Here is an 18480-nt window from a genome sequence, read left to right as displayed (position 1 = left end):
GTAATATTAAATATATATATATATATATATATATATATATATATTATAAATATTATGAATATTATATCAGATATATTTTTCAAATATTTTTCAAATATTTTACTTCTAATTAATACTTAAATCGGATATTTATGAACGTTGGTACATTCGAAGGATAAAAGATGGATCGAAGTAAGAATGGTGCAAGTATTCCTCGCAAGGGAATGTTTTAAATGCCATCGAACGTATTATTGATTATTCATCTCTCTTCCCTTCCATGTCTCTCTTGTTCTTGCTCTTTCTAGCAGCCCCCTTCTACATTTTCGAAGTCTCCCACCTCAGCATCGGTCGACATCGCTATAGACAAAGCTAGTTTAAAGGCCGGTGGCCGGTTTGAAAGCGTACCAGAAAGATCATGCGGTGCTATCCGTTTACTTCGAGCTCCTCCATCGCGGCCATACTCTTGTTCCTCAGTTATAATGACTTGGTGAGTGAAAATTCTTTTAGTTTCACTTTTAATAGATTATTGTCAAGTATATATTCTTTTTAAAGATTAATTTTAAATGTGGAAATTTTGTGTATCTTTATTTAGAATTTACAATTTTTAATTGAAATTTTGAATACAAAATTTCTATTTATTGAAATTTAAAATTAAAAAAATTTTTTTTTATTATATTTCTATTATAATTTTAAATAAAAAATTTTTGTATAATATTATTTGAAATGTGGAATTTTCTTTTATTTTTATTTGAAATATAAAGATTCTATATATTTTTGTATTTAAAATATACAATTTTTGTTTATTTCTATATTATATAATATATATGTATATCAACTAATTTTTATTATATTTATTTATAACTAATTTTACATTGGAAAATTAAGCATTGTGAATTAAATTTTAAAAACATAAATATGATATAATGAAGAAAGTAATATCTGAATAAATAAATTTTTATATCTACAATAGTGACAATTTAATCATATTGATATGATTTTTTAAATATAAATTATTACAAGAGATTATAATGAACAAAAGTATAGAATGGAATTTAAGTTATTTTTAAATTGCAATTAATTGATTTCTATTTTTCATAGATAATTTATTTTTATTGATTTTTGTATTTTTGAATATTTTTTTTTATTTAATTAATAAATAAAGATAATAAAAATAATAATATTATTATTAATATTCTGTCGTCTACAAGTTGTACTAAATATATTATTTTAACTCTCAAGTGATGGATTATAGTAGATGGATTATAGTAGCTATAGTAGCAATTTATGATTTATGATTCATGCAAAATATTGCAGATTTGCGTCTCAAAATTTAATCCATCCATTTAATCTATAATATCAATTAATAATGTATGTGTAAAATATTCTTTATATAATTTTTAATATTAAATTTATATAATTTTTAATATTATTAAATTTATTATTAAATTATTATAATATAAAACTTTATATTATTTATAAATAAAAATTAAGCTTTTCTAATAATAACTGTATAAATTAAATATTAACTTTCTTCTCTATATTGACTCCATTTTTATTTAAAAATTATTTTTTAATGTTCTATATTTGATTTTTCATAATATATTGTTTAATTTTTCAAGAATTTTTATATTATTTACAAAGATTAGTTATATTTAACAAAATGTATATATCTTAATTTAATTTCTTTGATCTTTTGATATGCTAGATAAGAAAAACAATTATTTGCAATTTCATAATCATATCATTGTTTCAATACTTTTGTCTTTTCTGATAATTTTTTTAACAAAATGAAAAAAATTAATAATTAAAAATTAATATCTCTAATGATTAATTGATAATTTTAATTCGAAGTTCTAATAACTTTCTATTTTTATACACTAATGAAATGTTAAAAATAAATCCGGTTTTAAAGAAGTTTTATTCTTGAGTACCTGAACCTGTTTATTAGATATTCATGATAATACTGTTTCTTTGTTTTAAGAATCACAAGAGATTGAAAAATATTGTATCTTAATTATCCATTAATTGAATTACAATCTTATTGATTAATTCATCATGAACTAAGTTACGAATTTTAAAATATTTATAGAATTTTTTCAACAAAAACCTAATATTTCTTTCATAAATTGTAATTATAAAAATTTTGCAATATTTTGAAGTATATAACTATTTTAAAATATTATAAAATATTGCGATAAATGAAGAAAGAATATAATATTTATTATTATATTTATTATATTTATTATATTTACATAATAATATTATTATATTTAATTATATATAATAATTTATATATTATAATATTATAATATTATTATTATAATATAATTTCATATTAAAAATAAATTACAAATAAATATTATTTAAAAATAAAATATATGAAAATTTTAAATATTAATTTTTAACAATAATATAATATAAAAATATCGAAAATTACATAAAGGAATATAGATCATTGACGAATATAATTTTGTGAAATATTGCTTATATTTTATTATAATTGTAGAAAAAAAATAATAAACATGATAGACATAATTAAATAATGCACTTTTATAATCAGTTCATGATAATTTATTATCTAATTGTTTAGGTGGCCGGCAATACAGCAACAAACAGATTAAATGTTGATGTTTATTATGAATCGCTGTGTCCAGATAGTATACGATGGATCAAGCAACAACTATTGCCTCAATATGATATACTAAAGGATTACATCAGCGTTTCTTTCATTCCCTATGGGAAAGCAACGGTGAGTTGTAGTTTGCAATAAAACTTCTTCTATCTTATTTATTATAATATAATATATCGATTTTGGAAACATTTAATATAATTAAGAAAATTTCAATTAAAATTTTACAATTTAAATTATTCATTCGATTTATTTTATTATATATCATACAAAATTTAATTTAATCATTATTTAATTAATGATTAATCAACAAATTTAATTGTCTGAAGTTTAATAAATATTTTCTTCATTCAATCAATCAAATTAAAAGTTTTAATTTATTGATATTTAAAATTGTTATATATCATTTGCAATTTTAATTTAATAAATTTAATTTAATATTGATATTGGTTTTGATATTGATTCAAAAATGCATTTTAAAAAGAAAATCAAAAAAGTCATTATCATGTTATTACATATATATTATTGCTTCTTATCACATTGCATATTCATTAGAATTGTGATATAATTAGAAATTATTAAAAAATTACGATTTTTTAAAAGATAATCATTTTATATTAAAATATCAAATTAAAAATTTACAATCTGAAATCTTACTTATATATTATTTCAGGTTAAAAAAATACGACGATTTCTCTATATTATCTTAAGTTATTTTTTCAGCAAGCTTACAAAATTATAAAAATTTATTGTACTGAATACAATATTATTTAATTTTAAATATATAGTACTGGCAAGATCCTAACACTCAAAAATGGCACTTCTCGTGTCAACATGGAATAGACGAGTGCAATGGGAATAAGGCTCAGGCATGCGGCATTCATGCAATACAGAACAACGAATCGGCTGATAAAATTCAACAACTTACCGTGAGTTTGATTGGTTGTGCAATGACGTCGCGATTCCCACCATCTTCCATTCTAGAGGTATATATATATTTATTTATCATTTTCTTCTTATCAATATAATCTTAGCAAGATTTTCCAGTTAATTTCTAATCAGAAATAATATTTTATGATTCATGTATACAAAAATGTATACGTTTATAAAAGGTTCTTATAAAATAAATTTGCACATGCTTCCAATAAAAAAACATTCAGCAATTGTTAAAATTGAATGAGATCTGAATGAAAAATTTCGTATATTTCATAAATACTTAAATTTAAAATTATTAAAATAAAAATATGATTAAAAAATTATTAAAATAAAAAATGAGATAGATATATTTATTAGAGTAAATGAAATATAGATAATTAGATAATAGATTGTAATTAAAAAATTGTTTCCTTAAGAAAACTTCTTGTTTTCTTTAGTTTTGGCTTATATAATTTTTTTTTATGTCCAGTCTTCAATTATAATCTTATTTCATATGAGTACTAAATTATAATATTAGAAATATTGAAAATTATAAGTTACTAGTATTGCTATATATAATAGCAAGAATATTTTTAGATAACGGAAATTATCGATTTTATCAGCAAAAAAATGTTTATAGAGTTAATGTTTTGTCTTCATGTCACAATTTTTAAGAAACATTGATAAAGAAAATAAAAGTATTAAAGAAATAAATTTTTCAAGTTTTTTAATATTTTTAATATGTCTATAATAATAATTATTATTTTTATTACTAAATTTTTATTCAAATAATATTTAAATTTTTTAAAATTATATAACATTCATATTTATGAAATTTGAAATTTGATATATAATTAAGTATTTAAATTAGTCAGCATATTTAAATTAAAATTTGATATTTCTGATAAAAAAAATTTCTTTAAAAAACTATTAAAAATTTCACAAAAATTTTATATTTTATATTTTTAAAATAGATAAATTTTTTTTTATAAAAAATAAATAATTTGATTAAACTTCTAGTGCGCTGAAAAAGAAGGATTAAATGACCAAACACAAGCGAACATTAACGAATGTATTAACAGCTCTCTATCCAATGAATTGTTGGTTGAGTATGGCAAGAAAACGCAAGAGTTGAAACCCGATCTCTCTTTTGTTCCAACGATCACAATCAATGGAGTGAGTACTCAATATTGCAAGCACGTTTCTTTTGTATGCGCGTTCAATTAATGTTAAATCATTCTTTAATCATTCTTAAATTCATGATTATATTTAATAATTCCCTCATCTGTTCCAGGTGAATTCAAGGGAGATACAAAGCGCTGCACAAAATAATTTCTTTAAATTAATTTGCGACTCTTTGGATGGAACGAAACCGTCTCAATGCAGTGCTTGCAAATAATCATTACTTAACCCTTTTGCTACTAAAAGATCTCTGTAGTGAGTGGATCACATTTTTAAACAAACTGCAATATGTTGCTATAATCCACGAGAAGGATTATATATAGTAAGTTAATGACAAATTCAATATGGAAAAGAGAATTCTAATTCCTACTCGTGAAAGCAAACTTCTTGATTTTTCGCAATGATATTGTATTTTGTATAAGCTATGTATTTTGTTAAACATTTATGTAATGATTATGACATGTGAGAAAATTATTAATAAAATTGATTTGTGTGGAAAGTTATGTATTGGAAAAATATATATCTATTGTATTAAGAAATTGTAACTGAATAATTATCCAGAAAAAAGTGTCATTATATGTGACTCAATATATGAGAAATACAAAAATAAACTATTCATTTTTTATAAGCATAACAAATTTTCCTATTCTTACATGAAAAGTCATGTTAATTTTATTACTATTAATTTTCACATTAGAATTCAGAAGATAAAAATATATAAGAAATCAGATTTTTTTTTTTAATCCACACGAAATCGCATGATCCAAAGGAATATAAAAACTGATAATAATCAAAATCATGTATTTAATCATAATATATACAATCGTCTATGTACAAAAATATATTTATCAAGTAATCGAATCAGCGTATAAAAATCGAGTACAAAAAAAAATGGAAAAAGTCTTTGGAAATATTAGCATTTACTATAAAAACATCTCGAACCTCTTTCTTCTAAATATTTTCCTCAACCATCGATGAAAACCGCATCATCTAGACTACTCAATTCGAAAAACTGTTGTTCAATATCTGAACCAAGTTCTTGAAAGTCAGGAACTTCATCGTCGACCTGGTACCCTATAAAAGAAAAAAATAAACATCGATGATTACTAATGCGCTAATAGTTTTTATAAAACTAAATCAAAGATTTGAAAGACGTGTTTTCTAAATTAATTAAATTTGTGGTAAATTGAAAATAAATTTTGAACAATTTAGAAATGAAAAGTGGATCTTTGAAATAATCATATATAGAATGAGATTAAATATAATATATTGTAAATTATTTGATTAGAAATTTGAATACTCGAATAAAAAAAAAAGATTACTTTAAATTGAATCAAGATATAAATTATGAAAATTCTGAAAAAAGTTATCTTATATGAGTTCTTGTATGCAAATAAATATATTTAGTAAAGAGACAAAATAGAGTAGATAAAAGAAGATAGCTAATTGCTTTTGCCTGATTCGTTCATTATCATGTATAATTTCTGATGCAAGAATTTTCAACCAACAATTATTTTCATATATATTGAATCTATCAAGAATAATTTTTTTTATCCATATAATACTTATAAAGAATGCTTAAAAGCATTTATTAGATTATTTAAAAGTATTAGTTCTTTCTTTCAAAGAAAAGAGGTAAGTAGATTATCTCTTTCTTTCCATTATTTCTTAAAGACAATTAGAGAATATTAGAATTATAATAATATTACAAAATATTCAGATACTCGGTATCTTTTAATCAAATTTGAATATATTTTCAATCTGATTAGATCTCATCTTTAATGAATAACACAACCAAATTCGAGGAAATGAAACTTACATGTTTCCATTAACTTGAATTCGCAAATACAAAATATTGAAATTGATCTTATCTCTCTAATTATATTATTTGATAGAAATCGCAGCTTCGAGAGGGCTGGAATTTAAAAGGGCACGCGTGTGTCGCACGTGGCAGCCGCATCGTCTGTTTTGGCGCGTGCGTACGTGCGTGTGCTCCAAGCCAAAAAACTCGGGAATATTATTTTAAGACTCGGTGTGGGGTAAACGCGTAAAGCGTTTGAACCTCCTCTGAGATTAAGCATGGTGGAGCGAAACGCGTACTGTCATCGGCATCGTTACCATTCACCGTGACAGAAAAAGATAGCACGCGCGGTACCAGTACAATAAAGATTCGTACGGGTCGGTGAACAACGATAGGCCGACTTTTTTGTCCAAATGTTTGCCTCGTGCTGGCTTTACTGCGCGTTCTTCGAATTTTTATCGATGCGCTTTGGATACAATTGAAATTTCCTGTACGAAACATTTTCTTTATTCATTTGATCATCCTTCCATCATAAAATGTACAAGGGATGATGTTAAAATGATTCAAATTTTCTGATAAGTATGTTTCTTCGTTTCATTTCCAGAATTTACTTATATAAATTCTCATGTACATATATTATACTACTAATATGTCCCATTCATGATCTCAAATACATTTTAATTCTTTTCATTTTTTACTGTTTCATATAATTGATTATTTTTTATATTTTTTTTTGTATAGTAAATAAGATATGTGTTTTTCATATATAATACAAGTATTAATCTAAATTTTATTAAAATTTATAGTCCTAAATTAGAATAGAAAATTGAAAATAATTCTTCTATTTATTTAAGGAAATTAGTAAAGCCTGTGGTTTTAAAGATATATTAAATATATTAATAATTGCTTTATTGCATGTTTTTAGAATTTTTTAGTTATTTCATTTCAAGTGTTAAAAAATTTATCAAGTAAAGAAAAGGAAAAGATAAGAAATAATACAAAGCTTCTTAAAACAATAGTATAGAATTCTTAACATAAAATATCTCACTTTCTATTAATTTTCTCATTTTTCTTTTAACGAAGAGTATGTATGAATGACCTAAGTCTTCGTTAATTATAGATCTTTTCCTTACCTGTACCATCCACGTGCGATCCACTGACGTCGTCGATGAGAAAGCGTTTCACAGAATCGATAGGGACATATTCTTGATTGCTGTCAAGGTTCATGGAAATCCTATCGACCTGACACAGATTCGTCTGGAACAGATCCACGTCCTCGTCCGCATAAGACTCCGAAGTCTTATACGTTCGATAATTCGATTCTCCTGTATAGCCGATCTGTTGCTGTTGCTGCTTCGAACTCGTAGAAATTGAATCATGCCGTAAGTTACTATTACTAATTATATTACCAGAACTTTTGCTATCTGGCGTTAACGAAGGCAATGGAATCGGCGGCTCTGAGTGATTCTTCACGTGTTTTCTCAAACTGGACGGATCTGTATACCTTTTTCCACATCCGGTTACTTGACACGCATATGGTTTCTGAAAATTCAAACCAGTATTTATAAGTACGTGTTATAAACATTGATTATCCTTTGCTTAAAGTAACGAGGATATTTTCTTTTTAAATTATGAAAATTTTCAAACGACATTTTGAATATTCCAATATTTATTAACAAGCAGATTATTGTTTATATTGTTGTATTGTATAACAGCAAAATTTTACATTTAAAAATGACGAGCTTTTTAAGCGATTTCAACATATGGTTTATGTTCACTGACCTCTCACGCTACAAAATTTCAACATTAGCGATAAGCAGTTTTCTTTAAATTACTTTTTTTTTATGATCGAGTAATATTCCATAATACATTTTATGAAATATCAATTATAAAGAAATATATTTTAAATTTCAATAAATATTCAAATTATACAAAAGTCATAGTAACCAAAGTCTTGATTATTTTAAGAACTATCAGTATACAAAATAATTTTCATCATACAAATATCAAAGAATTTTATTATTTGAAATTCTTAGTAAATAATTAAATAATTAATTGTAATTTAGAAAATATGTTGTATGTAATGTTTCTTTACCTATTAATAACAAGCATAAATGAAGATAAATTTCACATTTTGTATGTTTCATGATAAAATATTTCTCAATTGTGATTCTTATGTAACAGAAGGAATATTAAATCAATTATTACTGTCAATATTTATTGTAAAATATTAATATCAAACATATGCAAACAATTCAAATCAAAATATGTGATAAATATGTTTCGAAATTATGTGTATTGCTGATTCAATAAAACTGATTCAATATATTAAATAAATACATCATATTTTTAATCTCTTTGAATCAATATTATTTGTTATCTAAATTTTATTAATATAATTTTCTCTTAATATTCGTTATGAAAGGTGAAATAGATTTATTAATTCATATACTTACTTAATTAGATAAAATAATAAATAAACTCACCGTGTCATAATGAGTTCTCTGATGTTTCGCACGATCACTACTATTACTAAATGCTTTGGAGCAACCACGATGCTGACAAGCATATGGTCTTTCTCCCGTGTGAGATCTTTGGTGAATTTTTAGATTTTCTAATCGTGAAAACGCTTTCTTGCACCCAGTGAACTACAAAAATTAAAAAAATTAATAATTTTTGGTAATTTTAATCAATTATTAATTTTATTTAATGGTTAATATAATTAAATGCCCAACTAAATTTGATTTAAGACTATTTAAATAATGCAATTATTTAAGAAGATTAAACATAAATTATAAAAAAGATGTTTATTTTAATTAATTATTTTTTTATTATCTAGTAAAGCTTATTCAAGAAGCTTATTTAAGAATTTTAAATACAGATGAAGAGATTAATGTATTATAAATATTTTGAAATATTTTGTTGATTGTTAAATAGAATATTGCTAAAAAATATACACATGAAATATAAAAATTATTGTTAATTATTGATTGATCAAATTTATGAATAAAAATATTTCAAAATATATATTTTCAAAGATAATATCTGCATTCTTTTGCATAATAATTTTACTAATTATATTAATAATTTCACAAGTTTAATACAGTTTATCAATTTTATAATTTTATATTAAATAAAACAATCAGATGACCTGCAATTTAAAAAATTTATTTGTAAAACTTCTTATATAAAAATCTTTTTGTATATTCATTTATGATTTTTCAATCTAACTCCAAAATATTCATCGTGAAAAATCATATTTCATTTTTATATGATATTTTTATAGATACACTATATTCCAATTAAATTGAATCAAATTTATCTTCAAATTTATTATAATAAAAGCAAATCTTATACTCCATAAGAAACATGTTTCAAAAGTTTTAAAACTAATAAACCAATAAACTTACATACCGGACATTTATTCGGTTTTTCTCCACTATGAACCCTCATATGAATCAACAGCTTGTATCTCGCATTAAAAGGTCGAGCACGAGGACATCCTTGCCACAAACAAGCAAATTCATCTTGTCCACTTCCCGAACCCGCGTAAGTTTCCCCTTCTTTATCTTTGTCCTTGTCCCTATCTCTTTGGACTCGTCGCCCATGTCCATGAGAATTCGATGACGAAGATTCTACGTGCCTTCTCTCAATATGACGAACTAGTCCTTCTTGTTCGGCAAAGGCGCAACCGCAATCTATCCATCGGCACTGATACGTCGACGTCAAATTTTCGTCGGTTGTTGAACTATCTGAAAACGAAACAACATGTCATCAGTGTGTAAACAAGTTGTAAATCTCGAGACTCGTTAAGGAAAACTACTTGAAACTACTTGCTATACTTAAGGATGGTAGTCAAGAGGCATTTCTCGACTAGTCTATGTTTATTTGTGGTATTCTTAAAACAAATTCTTTCTGTTACTTCCCGAATACATCAGGTGCGAGAAAAATAATTTTTCAGATGGTGTATTAAATCATTTCATAAATAATATAATTTTTTTTATAGCTAAATTTAAAAACAGTAATTAAAAGAAATTTTATGAAAGAGGATTAAAAAGTTTGATACAGAGATTAAAAATAATAATTGTAGAAAATGAATATTTAATATCTTCATAATTATATGAAAAATCTGAATACAATTTATTATTATTAATTCACAATTAATACAAGTACACTAATGATCAATGAACAATGTATTAATTGAAAAATCATCAAACTCACCGAAAGATTTGCTTCGTTTCTCCATGTCTTGCGCTGTCTTGGACACTGGCACTCTCCTGTCAGTCAATAATAAGCCTTCGTTTCTAGGCAAAACAATTTGATTTCCAAATCCATCATTCAACCCAGTATCATTAACAAAATTCATCGTGGAAACCGAGGCCTGTTGTCCAGAGACCAAATGTCCAACCGCGTAACAAGATCCATTCAAGTTAGAGAATGGATCTTGAAGTTCTTCTAAATACGTAGATGAGGGTGAAGAAGGAGACTCTACATTGGTACACAGGAGTGATGTAGGATCACCCCTAATTAAACTAAGATCAAATTCATCCGTAATTGCTTGCATGGATCCATTGAGTCCTTGATCCTCGGTTTGATTGTGAAGAATAAGCGGCAAAGATACTGATACGTCATCCTGATACTCCTGATAATCCTGATAACCTTGATATTCTGGATAAACGGTATTGCAGAAGGTTCTTGAGAAAGAAAATGCAGAGCCAACCGAGGGCAGTTTTTGTCCATTGGAACAGTCGGATATTTCATTATGAATGACGTTATTCCATGTTGGTGTAGTGGCTTCGTTACTGGTACTTTCTGGTGACCTGTCTGTAGATGAATATGGCTGACAGGGATATTGGAAAACGGTCGTGAGCTGGTCCCAATCTGTATATTCTTTAGGACTGGAATTATTAGGTAGAACAGGAGATGAAATGTTGTCTGCGTGAGAAGTGATCCAACAGGGTTGTTGATTACTTGTATTTACGGAAGTGATAGGTGCTAAGTGTAAAGTGTTGAAGTCTTCTTGCTTGATACTTTTGGAAATTGTTCGTTGCACGTCCTCCTCGCTTCTACTCACGTGATAGTCTTCGAGATGCATCTCCGTATAATCTGTAAAGTTCGTGAATGATATTAATGTAGTAGAGAAAATGATTTTTAACGATAGAGAAATTATTTAAATAAATTTGCAAAATTGTGTACGGTAAGTTGGCGAGAAGATTGAATGGAAAGTTACGGAGACGTCAAAAACATGATTCGAGATGTTGCAATTCGTCATGCATGATATGAAGCGATAATAGCTCGAATAATCGGGAACAGCACGTGAGTAAAATAGTATTGAAAGAATTTCTGGAATTTCAGAATCCTGTTCTATATCATTGAATTTATGAATGAAATGTGTGTTTACAGTTTAATAAAATACATTTTCAATTCATGAAACTTATAATCGATTTTTTACCGTTTTCAATTTTTTTAATAAAATTAATTTCAATTATTCAACTTCGAGATTTCATTATTACAGTTATAATCACAATTGATTTGAACAATTTTTATTTTTCGTTTTATATTCTATTTGTGATACTTTTTACTTATTATTGATTTCTTTTACTTAAATTGATATCGACAAAATTCATCAATATGAATCACCAACTGACTGATAAAATCACCATATTGCAGCAACATCAACATCCACCTAACCGATCCTTCACTGTCCACTTACAAAATTCAACTTTTAAGCTGCCCAAATAATAACTGCACAAGCACCGAGTCGCAGAAAATCTCTTCTCTTCGACAGATTCTCAATAACTCTTTCAATGTGATAAGCTTATCACTTATCAAGGTCCACGCGTCACGTGTACTTGCGCGATCAAGATCGCGCGAAGAAAAACGAAGTGGATGCAGGGTGGCCGAATAAATGGTTAGACACGTTGCTCAGAACTGACCCTGGATGTATCCCTCGACTGCATACATTCGTTCCCGCGTCTTCTCGACGACTATCAACTAGGACAAGACATCGTAATGTTCTTCCAGCAAACGATACAGAAGATCCCCTCTACCCCTGTTTGAACAGCAAGGGAAGAAGCTTTCGAGAAGGGTACGCGCCGCCCACTCGCGTGGCGGTGCTTCGTTCCCCTCGAGATACACGGAACAGAAAAGAAGAGGAGGAGCAGGAGGAGAAGGAGGAGGAGGAGATCCTCCGACACTTGTGTGCATCTCTGTGCACTTGCCTCAGCCTCATCGGTTTCAGGGTGGCGCGAAACATCTGCATGCGCGTCTGTCGTCTTTCTTTTTCTTGGGCTGCCCGTTCGAATTCATCTTCTATGGGAGTTTTTTTTACCCATTCCTAGATTCTTGGAACGATTATGTCCGATGAATTGTCTTCAGGGCTGATGAACTGCTTCAATATTACATCATTTGTTGTTTAACGTACTTGCCTTTTGATCGATAGGATTCGATCCATTCGATTTCTAAAAAAAGATGGAATGGTATTGGCTTGTGAAAGAGAAAAGAATCGAATAAATTTATGGATAATGATTTGGAAGATCTCGAGTGAATTAAGGTAGTATATGATGTATATTTATGTCATTGTTGATGATAAAACTTGATGAATTGATCTTAATTTGAAAATAAAAAAAGTAAGATTTAATGAAAGAAATAGAGAAAATTGATAAGATTCATAATTTTCATCTTCAATTGCAAAGTTTTAACGACTTTGTAAAAAGTAATTTAAATAATAATTAAATGGATTTAAAATGTTCTAATAATTTAAAATGAGTTAACCAATTTACAGATAAATTACAAATTTTGATTTTTCATGATCGAATATCTTTCAAAATAATTATAATTTTAAAATTTCTAATCGATTATTCACATTAAAAAGAATTCATTTACCATTGATTCCGTTGCATGTCGCGTGTCTCTATGAAAATCTGTTAAGAAATATTCCAAATCGAGTACAACAGAAGTCAGGCAAGAGACAGAAACAGGGAAAATAGCAGAGAAGGGGGTGCTTAGGTCGATCTTTCGTCGCTCGAACCCCGAGAATCGGGTGCAAGGCAAAAAACGTAAAACCAGCTGCCGCACACGCGTCACTTATTAACAACAGCTTTGCGCGCACATATGAGGATAAGTCGTTCACTCCTTCCTTCTATTACAGTCTACTATTATTTTACTGATTTCTTTGTTCCCCTCTTCCTCATTTGCATCATGAACTTTCACATAAATATGCTTGATTGAGAATATAATTCATGTTTTGAACACACTAGGATATTTTAAAATTCTTGGTATAAATATGATATTCTTGCTTTAAGGATGCTGGATATGTGAGGCTTGAAGATTATATGGAGTTCTGAAATCATTTAGGTAATTTTAAATTGTTATTATATTGGAAATAAAGAAGAATTTGAAAAGTATTATTAAATATTATTAAATTGAATGCTCAATTTAAAAATGATTTTAAATATATTTTATTAGTAATATTTAAATATAAAATTAGAAAAAATATTATATATAATATGTACAAATAAATTTATAAAATTACATTCAAAATAGAGGAAAATAAGAAATGTCTATTTTTAATAATTTTATAATATATAATATATTGATATTATAAAATTAATTATTTTTTTCTGATACCAATTATAATCTTAAGTATCAAAAATTGATTTATGGCATTTCTTATTTTCTTTTTCTTACTTTTCATATTATTTTTATTCTATTTATTATTATTTTTAATATCACTCAATTTTTTTTTCTATTCTAAGAATAATATACAAAAAATTCTTTATAATTGACATAGCTAAAAAGATTAAAAATATTTAAATAATTATTTAATAACAATTATTACCTTTACATAAATCATTCCTTAAATCTTTGACAAATATTAACGTAAACAACCACAAAATCAATTTATTCGATTAATTGTAATTTTTACTTCAATAGTTCACTTATTAAATATACCAAATTTCATTTATGTATTTCATGAGCATTATTGTTAATATCACCAATGTCATCTACAATAATAATTCAAGATAAACTTTTATATAAAATTAGAACAATATTTAAATAACGCAAGAAAGAATAAAAAGAAAAGAAAGACCATTTGCAATTCATCAATGTTGTCCAAAACGCATTGTTATGATTCCAAAGCAGTTCTCGTGACATCACGATCTTCGGATGCTTTCTTCTAAGCGGACATACACACAGGAACACGTCCGTTCATCCCTATATATATACGCGTATCTTGACTGTTGCACTTACGTATACATATACACATATGCGTTCACAGTTGCATCTTATGGTCGAGTTATACGTCATATTACGGGTAGATAAGTGATAGAGTGGCACATGTGGCCTGCCAGCCCTCTATGCTTACATTATACATACTATGCTCGCTCTCGACCACGCTTTTTTGCCCAGGCACCTGTCAACTCTGTTCGTACCATAGTCACCGCATGTGTACGACTGCCATTAAAATAAATATACTGGAAAAAGGATTTCGATCGTACACCCCATACGGATGCAATAACAGAGAGAGAATGAAAAAGGGAGAGAAAAAAAAGGTATTTTAACGAATTTTTAATCGGTGGGGATTCAAAGCGGTTAATCCCCACTTCTAGATCCTTTATATGGGTGAAACTTGAATTTTTAAAACCAGTTTATCTAATACTTGATAATTGATTAGGCATGTCACTTACAGGAAGTTACTTTTTGTGATTAGAAATGAAATTGGAAACGATCTTGATTTAAAATTCAATTATTTATCTAAAAATCTTAAAATTTCATTTTTTAATATTCAATTTTTAAGTTAGATAAAAATATCTTAATCTTTTATGATTTTTAAAAAGATTTTTTTTATAATGCTGAAATTTATTTCTAAAATAAATTATCGAAACAATAACGAATTATAAGTATTAAATATATGATACTGAATTTATTTGCTTGAATATTTCTCAATGATCTTGATTGCCTGATCAATATTAAATGAAATACAACAATTATATTAAAAATTTTAATAATACATATTTTTTCAATGTATCATATAATATTTCATAAATCATGAATAAAGTGACAAAGCAAGTTGATAAACTGGGTTTGAGAAATGTATATTTAGGATGACAGGATTTCTAAAACGATGGAACTGTTAATTTGTGTTTGGAGTTGGTAGTGGTAAAAGTGGATAGAGAGCGTATTGGAAATAGTGCGAGACGCATCACATACGTACATACGTGTCGATGTTCAGCATTCGGTCAAGCGATATAAAAATAGAAAGACGTGCGCTCTGCATGTGACTTTGTATAATTAGGTACCGAACCCGAGAATCTTCGTGTTGTATATCCCATACGTTAGGAAGCTAACACATTACTGTTTAACACAGGTCTCAACGATGTTTTTTTCTTCTAGGCATGCTGACGAATCGATTATGAAGTATTATATAATTTCTGTCGAAATGTTATGTGGCAGTTAAGAATGTCATGTCGTATATAAATGAATGATTTCTTATTTTTTTATAATGATATAATAAAATAAATTAAATCTTTATATTAAATCCTATTAACAAATAAAAAATTTGAAAAAATTTAATAATTAAATAATTAAAATTTTTATAGTTTTGTTTAACAAGAAACGTTATCAATAAGTGACGGTTAAATTGAAATTATACATGTCGTGTCTCATCGAAAATGAATGTGATAAGGGTGTAGTACATATATTTACAGTACGAACACTTTCCTTCTCAATTATTGGAAAATGTTGAATACGACCACTATTCCATGCAATTGTTAAACAAACTATATTGTCTGATTCATTTTTATATTTCTGATAGAAGTTCATACAATTTGGAACTTCTCCCGGATATCCTTTAATAAGACAACTTGGTTTAATCTCAATCAGACGCGATAGATGTCCTAATTTTGTTTTAACTAATGCAATATATGGACTATCCTAAATAATTAAAAAAAAATCTATTATTAAAGTTTACAATTTAAGATAATGTTTAAGATAATATTAATTAAGTTAGATTCAATAAAATAAAAAAATATACCTGGAAAAGAATAGCAAGATATTTTCCTGTAGGATCCCATTCCATTGCAGTTATCCTCCCACCAACAGTAACACAATCATCATCCAGTGAAAAATTAACTTTCGTTAAATCTATCAGAGGTACTGCCATTTTTGCATCATCAAAAGAAGGCTTTTTGACGTCAAAAATATTTTCTTGCAGAGGTAGAGAAAATATCGTACCAGGGTCTTCATTTGATGCAAATAATAAAGTTAAATTTGGACCAAAACATGCAACTGCTACACGATCATTAGGCACTGTCCATTTATCTGCATGCCATGATGTTGCTGCTCCCGTATTCCATACTCTACATATAATCATTAATATATAAAATAAAATTTATATAAAAATACAAATATTGAAAGTATTATACCTAAATATATTTTTGCATGTAGCAGAAAATAATCTAAAACCACAAGATGACCAATGTACAAAACATAATCCATCGCCACCAATTCGTTTCAACGGAACACCTTCTTTTTTAGATGTATCCCAGATAAACATACGCGTATCCACAGGAGAACAAGATACTAATAGATCACCCTGCGGATGCCATGCAACACTTGTTACAGGAGCATGATTTCTTTGTTTTAATAATACTGCTTGACTAAGAAAATTACTGGCTGCTCCTAATTCTATTGTCCAAACCAAGACTCCTACATGACATGCCACGGCCAATTCTTTGCCAGCAAGTGGTCTCCAACTTATACAGCAAACAGATTTTTGAGCACTATGTTTTAAAATTGGTATCATTGATATTCCTTGAGAAAAAATTCGTATGCGGTCATCTCTTGTGACTACTGCCAGTCGCGTACAATGTGGATGCCAAGAAAGACATCTAATCTAAAGATTATCACAAAAATTTTAATATATATTATAAAAATATCAAATCATTTATATCAATACAATCTTACAAGAGATGTTTCCCAATCCCTCGTGTGAACAATATCAGCAATTGATCCAGATCCAGAAGTTGGCAAAATTTCTTTTTGATATATTCCTTTATCCATTATATCTAATATCCATTTAAGTCTAAATTTTAAATTAAAAAATATTTTAAATAAAGATAAAATAAAAAATTTTAAATGTTAATTATTATTGATACCTTGTAGCTATCCAATGCAAAATTGGTGTTACTTCTTGTGGTTCTGCAGATGCAGCCAAACAGACAGCTTCAATAAATCCTTTTTCTCTGCATATGCTAGCAAGTTTTTTAAAAATGCTATCATGAACTGGCAAAAATAAATCATCAGCACAAATAGTATGTGCCGTTTCACGTGTGGCAAGAATATCAGGAGTAATAGAAATCTCGGGATATTCTCGCACATATTTAAAAAAAGGTTGCAATTCATCTGTTAGGTTTTCATATTCACAATAATGTAAAACATCTTCTATAAGTGCGACAGTAGCCAATTCATCGGAGGAAGGAACATCGAATTCATGCAATGATAATATTTTCATCATGATTATTCGTTTTATGAATAAATTTGCTTAACCTATAAAAGTAAAAAAATGAAAAAAATATATTTATTTTATTATATATTCAAATAAGAAATAATAAATTCATAAAATAATTTTCTTAAAAATATTAAGTACAATTATTAGAATGAGTAGAATTTAAAAAAAGTTTTTAAAAGTATTTCTATGATAGAAAAAAGATTATACCTTAATATGTCTGAAGCCGGATAAAATGGCGGGTAAAAGCTTACTCTGGTTACTATGGCAACATCCAATCATGACACAGAATCATTAAACTATTGCGCATGTGACAATTGGCTCTTATTCAAAAAGTTTTAGTCTAAAAGTTTAAACTTTTAATTAGTTTTACTGTTGAAAATTTGTATGACATTCAATATCTATACATTCCTGTATTATAATTTAGTTTAGAAATATCATGTGTATATATTTTTTATGAAAAAA

General features: G+C 27.0%; 3 protein-coding genes across 10 annotated transcripts; 1 reads left to right on the top strand and 2 right to left on the bottom strand.

Annotated features, from left to right (window-relative positions):
- Nucleotides 1-163: 163 nt before the first annotated feature.
- On the top strand, nt 164-5316 carry LOC552600 (GILT-like protein 1). The gene is made up of 5 exons (XM_624974.6): nt 164-466; nt 2570-2728; nt 3397-3594; nt 4544-4699; nt 4818-5316. The coding sequence occupies exons 1-5, from the start codon at nt 395-397 to the stop codon at nt 4920-4922; spliced, it is 690 nt and encodes a 229-aa protein (XP_624977.1). The 5' UTR covers nt 164-394; the 3' UTR covers nt 4923-5316.
- A 173-nt stretch (nt 5317-5489) lies between these two features.
- LOC100576110 (zinc finger protein GLI4) lies at nt 5490-15294 on the bottom strand. 8 transcript variants are annotated; one of them, XM_006557318.3, is made up of 9 exons: nt 14599-15294; nt 14347-14512; nt 13392-13848; nt 12155-12967; nt 10728-11612; nt 9921-10258; nt 8993-9154; nt 7640-8048; nt 5490-5779 (listed from the first exon to the last, which is right to left on the bottom strand). In XM_006557318.3, exons 4-9 carry the CDS (start codon nt 12186-12188, stop codon nt 5670-5672), a joined length of 1938 nt encoding a protein of 645 aa, XP_006557381.2. In that variant the 5' UTR covers nt 12189-12967; nt 13392-13848; nt 14347-14512; nt 14599-15294; the 3' UTR covers nt 5490-5669. The 8 variants fall into 8 exon arrangements, with proteins under 8 accessions (XP_006557381.2, XP_006557382.2, XP_016768573.2 ...); XM_006557319.3 differs by having other exon boundaries at nt 12167-12967; XM_016913084.2 differs by having other exon boundaries at nt 12427-12967.
- A 783-nt stretch (nt 15295-16077) lies between these two features.
- LOC100576146 (aladin) lies at nt 16078-18314 on the bottom strand. The gene is made up of 6 exons (XM_016913089.2): nt 18226-18314; nt 17666-18056; nt 17475-17592; nt 16934-17403; nt 16543-16867; nt 16078-16442 (listed from the first exon to the last, which is right to left on the bottom strand). The coding sequence occupies exons 2-6, from the start codon at nt 18022-18024 to the stop codon at nt 16131-16133; spliced, it is 1584 nt and encodes a 527-aa protein (XP_016768578.1). The 5' UTR covers nt 18025-18056; nt 18226-18314; the 3' UTR covers nt 16078-16130.
- Nucleotides 18315-18480: the final 166 nt, after the last annotated feature.

Source organism: Apis mellifera, linkage group LG7, assembly GCF_003254395.2.
Source record: "Apis mellifera strain DH4 linkage group LG7, Amel_HAv3.1, whole genome shotgun sequence".
Classification (NCBI taxonomy): Eukaryota; Metazoa; Arthropoda; class Insecta; order Hymenoptera; family Apidae; genus Apis; species Apis mellifera.
Note: the sequence above shows the minus strand (reverse complement) of the source record. Positions and strands in the feature narration are given on the sequence as shown.

Bases quoted from the DNA above. Each gene is read 5' to 3' on its own strand.
- LOC552600 (XM_624974.6), top strand. From the start codon at position 395: ATGCGGTGCTATCCGTTTACTTCGAGCTCCTCCATCGCGGCCATACTC. The intron at 467-2,569 runs GTGAGTGAAAAT...CTAATTGTTTAG, and splicing joins TCCTCAGTTATAATGACTTG to GTGGCCGGCAATACAGCAAC. The intron at 4,700-4,817 runs GTGAGTACTCAA...CATCTGTTCCAG, and splicing joins CAACGATCACAATCAATGGA to GTGAATTCAAGGGAGATACA.
- LOC100576110 (XM_006557316.3), bottom strand. From the start codon at position 11,778: ATGACGAATTGCAACATCTCGAATCATGTTTTTGACGTCTCCGTAACT. The intron at 10,259-10,727 runs GTGAGTTTGATG...TTTCGTTTTCAG, and splicing joins GAAACGAAGCAAATCTTTCG to ATAGTTCAACAACCGACGAA. The intron at 5,780-7,639 runs GTAAGGAAAAGA...TTTCTTTTATAG, and splicing joins ATCGCACGTGGATGGTACAG to GGTACCAGGTCGACGATGAA.
- LOC100576146 (XM_016913089.2), bottom strand. From the start codon at position 18,024: ATGATGAAAATATTATCATTGCATGAATTCGATGTTCCTTCCTCCGAT. The intron at 16,868-16,933 runs GTATAATACTTT...GATTATATGTAG, and splicing joins ACATGCAAAAATATATTTAG to AGTATGGAATACGGGAGCAG. The intron at 16,443-16,542 runs GTATATTTTTTT...TTAATTATTTAG, and splicing joins ATCTTGCTATTCTTTTCCAG to GATAGTCCATATATTGCATT.